We start from the raw sequence: 7,026 nt of genomic DNA, 5'->3' as shown, positions 1-7,026 counted from the left end.
TTTGTCTTTAACAGCCAAAATATACTTAAATGCCAAATGCTGTTATGGGTGTTTAACAGCCATTCGCTATGAAAGCCGAAAAAATTTCGGGACAAACAATGTTGTTATAGAGAGGCTTGACTGTATAAAAAATTCATATGGACTGCCACATCATTCATATGGACTGCCACGTCATATTTTTCAACCGGAAAGTTTGATAATTTCGATCGAGTGACCATTTGTGTGCAATAGAAATAGTTGAATGATTTTTCAGTTACAAACGAAAGAAAAATAACTTTAGTCCATAATATTGGATAGTTAAGTGATCACTTGGGTAATGGAATCCTGGTCTACTTACAACTTAATTTTCATAAATGGAATTATGGGCCACAAGTTTTGAAAACTTATTTTTTCAGTATGTTATTTTAGAAAATTGTGGTTAAAAAGAATTTGTTAGTTGACTATATTAAATTACGATTACCTTCAGATAAATTGTGCTTCGGTGGAAAACATGAAAGGTGAACACCTCAGCAAAAATGTCAGAGTAATAAACCTCAATCTTGTTTTAATAAATAGGAAAAGTTTGGAAATTTTGAACTAGAATGAAATTAATACATTCCGATAGACCTTATGCCAGATTGTTCCTAAATCAAAATTTGAATTTTTTTTAATTCTCAGTAAACAGAGCCTTCGCTTTTGGTTACTTGGCAATGGTACAAATACCGTATCGAACAATTCAATGTTTGACATGTGCTAGCTTGCATGAGGTCCCAGAATATGGTAATACAAATAATTACTTCGGGCAGGAAACAAAAATTGCTTAATTAGACAATGAGATCACAGCCTTCTAAAAAACAAAAATTAAAAAAAAAAAAAAAATCACAGCCTAAAAAATGTAGCTGCTTTTTTCCAATGCCAGAAAACTGTTAGGACCGAAAAAGTCAGGTGTCATGCGGAAGCTAGCAAAGCAAACCTTCAATGACGATAAATCAGATAACAAAGCGAAATCTACCAAAAGTGACACAAACATTTTAACGTGGTTCGGTCAACTGATCTACGTCCACGACGGAGATGAGCAATCCACTATGATAAAAGAGAGTACAAAATATCGAGAGAATAACCTCACGAAGAGGCAAACACAAGTGACACACTAACACTTGTCCCGTAAAGTTCTCCCCCTAAACACGACTTTCAAGCCTCCTATGGCTACATTGTGGATGCTGCTGAATGAGAAAGGCGGATCCTCAATTTATAGAACTCCAAACCTTTTCCTACAAAAAAGGGACTAGCCAAATATGAAAGAATTTATAATTTCCTTTTACAAAAAGGAAAACCCAATTAAGGTAATTAAATTGCCCTTTTCCTTCTAGAGATAGGAAAACCAAATATGGTAAAAAGATTATGACAAACACCTAACAAAAACCAGTGATTTCTTCTAATTAATTTTGTTTTTGTTTCCATTTTATAACTTAACGCTTGCGTGTTGAGATATGGAAAACGTAATGTGATAATATCTATTTTAGCAGTGTATATAATTGGGGGAGAGTGGTTTTTTTTTTTCTTGAATAGGACAAGTCTGGAATTGGTGGCATCTAAAATCCACATTAATATACTGGAGTAGTAATAAATAAAACATACGGCCAGATCGTCCGATGCTTTCTGCTTTTCAGTAAACAGTTTTAACCAAATCTTTCACCTGCCTACTCTTACTTCTACTGCCCTGATTTTGTTATCAGAGTAAGGTCAATTATTACATATGCCCTTTTAGTAACCTCTACGGATTTTCACATTTACTTTCTGTCATTTTGTACCTCATATTTACACGCTCAACAGATTCGCTCTTATTCTTTCACCACAAATACTTTTCAGAATCCTAGCAAGGTTCATTTGAATTACTAATAAGAACAGTCATGAATTAATATAACTGGTACAATTTCTGATTAACGTTAGCACTAGCGCAAATCAGATGTGGGAAGAAAAAAAAAATAGGAGCCATTCAACACTAGTGCTTAATTACCAAAATGATCCCTTAAGATTGAGGATCGTTCTATTTTCGGACAAAATTATATTATCTTGAGCATATATATAGCCTGTTTGGCCAAGCCTTTTTTTAGGCCAAAAGTATTTTTTTTTTTCCCCAAAAGTGCTTTTGGCAAAAAATTGAGGTGTTTGGCCAAGCTTTTGGACGGAAAAAAAGTGGTTTTGAGGAGAAGCAAAAGCAGTTTTTGAGAAGCAGAAAAAAAGTAGTTTCTCTCCAAAAGCACTTTTGAGAAAAATACATTTAGAAGCAGTTTTCAAAAGCTAACACTAATTACTGCTCAAAAGTGCTTTTCAAATTAATTAGCCAAACACAAAATGCTTCTCACCAAAAATACTTTTTTTAAAAAGCACTTTTTAAAATAAACTGATTTTAGAAATTTGGCCAAACAAGCTAATAGTCTTTTAAGTATGCAAAAGACTTTTCTGTTTTTGAAATTGGAGAAGATCTCTATCAGGATCGTTTTACTCTATTTTAATGTGTGACATTTTCGTTAGTTTTTATAGTCCGATGGGATGATGTCATTGTCACTCAAAAAAACAAAAGGTCTACACGACGGAATCATTGCAAAACTTGAAAAGAAATGAAGGTGGGCAAGAAGACGTTGATCACGGTTATTAATTTACTTGGACACGTAGAAAATACGCAACACTTGCGTTCCGTTCCGTTAGTTTTAAAAGATTTACATATCTGAGAGTTCCATAATTTCAACAAAGAGTGCTCAACTTTTATAAACTTAAACGATCATATGCTTAAAGGTAATACAATAAGAACAAAATTAGACTTACGCCCAAATTTAAGGGATTATTTGGGTTAAAAATCGACTTAAAACTAACAAGAAAGTAGCAACCATTAATATACAAGGGGATTGTAGTGAACAGTAGATCATCATCAAAACTTGAACTAGTATCTTAAGGGTTGAAGATAAGATTTCCACATTTGCATTTCCAACTCATAGGCTTGTAATTGGAGTTGTCATCGTCTCTGGCATAGGCTATACTACTGCTGCTGGCTTTGGTAGCTGCGGTATGGTTCTTGTTACCATTTGTTATTTGGGGATTTGTAGGAACCTGAATGGCTTCACAATGTCCACAAGAACCACATCTCTTTTCACACTTAGGTGGCCTTGACCCAATTTGTGACCTGAAAATCGCGTTCTTTTCGCTCTCTGTCTAACCAATTCAAACACTGTTTATATATGCAGTCATACGAAAAACAGAAAACAAAAGAAACTTAGGACGTCGATACAGTGTGCAAATTTTACCTGGGCATGCCCGTAAGTTGTATGCAAAATTCTACCTGTAAAATGAAAAGAATAGGACTAATCACGTCAAATTTCAGCTTCTAATGTTGCAGAGTGCGTGTAAGTGAGAAAGATAAAGACTGAGCAGAAGACTCTGTTTAGTTAACAGAGGTATACCTTCAGCCTTGAATGTTAGGTGGGAAATGCTTAAAATCATGAGAATGAGTAGTGAAATTGTAAGACAGGGAAGTGTTTGGCGACATGTAAAATTCTGAGTGCAACCCATTTCAAATTTCAAAAGGAATAATTGGACTTGAAAGAGAATGTTTAGTATATATGGAGCAGGTAAATTTGTCCAGGAGTTTGGGGGAATTTGATGGTAAAAGATAAAGAGTAGAGAGTAGCAAAAAAAGCAAGAAAGGGAAAGATGGGGGCGATGGAGATGTGAGGAAAAAGCGTAAAGAGTTATAAAGCAGATGATGAAAATGATGAGTGAATGAATGAGTACTTAATCAAATGTCAACCTCTATCTGATATGGAGTATGTTTTTTTGTGACGGTGCTGTAATTCCAAGAGATGAGACGTGGAATGACAAAAAGGAGGATGAGTATTGCAGAAGGCAGCTTCAACAAATGGAAATCAGGAATTGAAAGCAGCTCCGAAAAGGGAAGAACCTCAACTCTCCTCGTTCCATGAGCCACCCCTTTCAGTTTCAGACAGCTAAAAGACGCAGTGAATCACTGTTAATAAAGGACTTAAAAAGCATAGATCCCAAATTTATTTTGTAAAATCTGATTTGGGTGAAATTTGGTTTGAAGATGAAAATGTGTTTGGACATACGTTTTCAAAACATATTTCCCAACTTTATTTTGGAAAAACATGTATATAATTCCCAAGTTTTGGGATTTTGGCCCAAAATCAGCAATTGGGGTGATTTTGGGATTTGGGGTTTGGGATTTTGCCAAAATGTGAGTAAAATTTATGGCCAAACATGAGTTCTGAAAATAAATCCCAAATTTATTTTGGCAAAACTCATGGTCAAACGGGTCCTAAATACAGTGATATAAGGATTTGTTTGGTACAATGGCGGGATAAACCATGAGATTAGATATTTCACCTTCTATGTGCGATAGCTAATCCCACTAGTTTAGTGTAAAATTTATTCCTGGAGTTATTTATAATATAACATGGGATAACTATGAGATTATTATCCTTAACCCCTGTACCAAACGACCCCCGAAGATTCATATAGTTGATTCCAAACTTAGACATAGAGCCCGTGGGATGGCTTATTTTAAGTGACTTTTAAACATAACTCATAAGTTAGGAATACTAACTTTTTGCTTTTGGCTTATTTTGTCATTTTAGCTTTAAAAAACAAGTACTTAATAAAAGCACTTTTTTACTTTATCCAAACACTATAAAATGGCTTAAAAGCTATTTTGACTTAAAATAAACTAATTCAAACGGGCTCATAATTGTTCTTGTTGTTGTACGATATAAAAAAAGTCAAATAATTTACTATTTAAAAGTTAACTAGTCTGTTACATGTCAAAATAGTAAGTATGGTAATTTGTTACTAAAACTTATTAAACTATGGTAGTAGTACATAAAAAATAATTTAATTGTTGGTGAACAAGTAAAATGCAAAGGAATAAAACAGAAGAAGAGAGGTAATGTAACTAGGGAAGCAGCAGTGGATACTGAATGAAGGGATTAGAAAGGACAGATAAGAAGATAGAGAACATGAACCCAAAACAGCAAGAATCCACTGAAAAGGCCAAAAAGTCACTAACAGACACCTGAATATAGCTGTTAGACTTATGGGTTTTCGCTTTCAGAATTTTCTTAAAGAGTGTAAATGTGTTTTGCCCACAAATAGGAGATTTCTTGTTGTGGTTGGTTTCAACAGTTCCCATGTCATCCCCACAAATCACATACTTCGCTTCCCCTCTACAATTTCTTCTCTATTACAGTACTGATCACTTATATCTCTTGTGAGATAGTGTCAAAACATTTTCATGCCTTCCACAAAAAGAAAAAAAATATTACTCCCTCTATTTTAATTGATTTTTTGGTCTTTTCTTAGATCCGAGGAATTAACTTTTTTTTTCCAAAGTTACCTTTGGAGTAAAAAGTATTAGAGTATCTGTTATATTTTCAATAAACAAATTTAAAAAATAGTAAATATTAATATAATCAATTTCATTTTTAATTAAGATGAATTCTTTACGGAAAATCTACTCGGTATACCCATTTGAAAATACCAGCTAACACCATATACTATTAAAATATTTGTTTTATCCTTTAGACCTACTTTATAATTTATTTTACTATGTATACCTACTTTATAAATTTATTTGATCTTGTATACCTATTGTATTCCAAAATCAAATTTTGTATATTCCAAATTAGAATATTGTAGTATGTTCGGTTTGAATATTGTATTCTAAGTTGGAATACTACAGTATGTTTGGTTTGAATATTGTATTCCAAACTAAAATATTATGGTATATTTAATTTGAATGATGAATTCCAAATTAGAGTATTATGGTATATTTGGTTGAATAATGTCCAAATTAAAATATTGTGGCATTGTATATTCCAAATTAGATTATAGTATATTTAATTTGAATATTGTGTTCCAAATTAGAATATTGCCATATGTTTGGTTTAAATATTATATTTCAAATTAGAATATTATGATATATTTACTTTGAATTTTGCATACCAAGTTAGAATATTATGGGATATTTGGTTTTGAATATTGTATCCTTCAATAAAAAAATAATGCAATAGGTTGGTTTGGATACTGTATTTCAAATTAAAATATAGTGGTATATTTAGTTTGAATATTTTATTTTAAATTAGAATATTGTGGTATGTCTGGTTTGGATGTTATATTCTTCATTAGAATATTGTAGTATATTCGGTTGGTTTGTATTCCAAATTAGATTGTTGTTGTATGTTTCAGAATATGTGCAAAGATTTGGAGGTATAGAGCGTAATACTTTTGAGATATATGATGTAGTTTCAAAACTTATACAGTATATATTATGAAAGCGAATTTTACGAATGAAAATAGCCGATAAATCAATTAAAGTAAATCGGATGAAGTATAATATTAACCTTATAACCAAAAAATAGTTTTTGTGGTCAAAGTCAGTATTAAAGAAAATCGGGTTTTTAATAACCAAGTTTACATCACTTTTTCAAGAATAAAAGATTAAAATAAGAGAGTAAAAAGCAGTTGAAATTCAGTATTCAATAAACGAAAAAGGAAATCTTATTGATGATCACTGTTTTCTCCCAAGAATTGGGAACAAGAATCTTCATTCAAGCAAAGTTATAAAAGTAAAAGACTGATTGCATATATTTGTAAGTATTCTGATGATCGTATGACGAGCGCAGAACACAATACCAAATTAATGCTCGCTAGCCAAAGATAGTATAGATATATTATCGTCTCCACAGGGATTGGATTTAAACAGTGTTCGAATAATCTCCAGTTGAATACTATCTAGTAAAATTAACACTTGATTTGATGACTATTACTACGATTAACTACTAAAACTTTAAGCAAATAACAATTGACCACAAACGGCAGCAGATGAGCACGAAGAAATATCAATGAAGAAAACTGACTCGGGATCCAATTCTTGAGTTAATTCACTCTATAATACGGTGGATTCTCACGAATTCAACTGATAATCAGATTACAGTTGAAGTTAATATTCCTCTTTCGATTAAACATTAATTTCAGCAA

General features: G+C 32.3%; 1 protein-coding gene across 1 annotated transcript; it reads right to left on the bottom strand.

Annotated features, from left to right (window-relative positions):
• On the bottom strand, nt 2,695–3,972 carry LOC109233923 (EPIDERMAL PATTERNING FACTOR-like protein 2). The gene is made up of 3 exons (XM_019399771.1): nt 3,438–3,972; nt 3,282–3,316; nt 2,695–3,189 (listed from the first exon to the last, which is right to left on the bottom strand). Exons 1-3 carry the CDS (start codon nt 3,544–3,546, stop codon nt 2,929–2,931), a joined length of 405 nt encoding a protein of 134 aa, XP_019255316.1. The 5' UTR covers nt 3,547–3,972; the 3' UTR covers nt 2,695–2,928.

The sequence above is a fragment of the Nicotiana attenuata genome, chromosome 10 (genome assembly GCF_001879085.1).
Source record: "Nicotiana attenuata strain UT chromosome 10, NIATTr2, whole genome shotgun sequence".
NCBI classification, from domain to species: domain Eukaryota; kingdom Viridiplantae; phylum Streptophyta; class Magnoliopsida; order Solanales; family Solanaceae; genus Nicotiana; species Nicotiana attenuata.
This window is presented reverse-complemented; position numbering and strand designations above follow the sequence as displayed.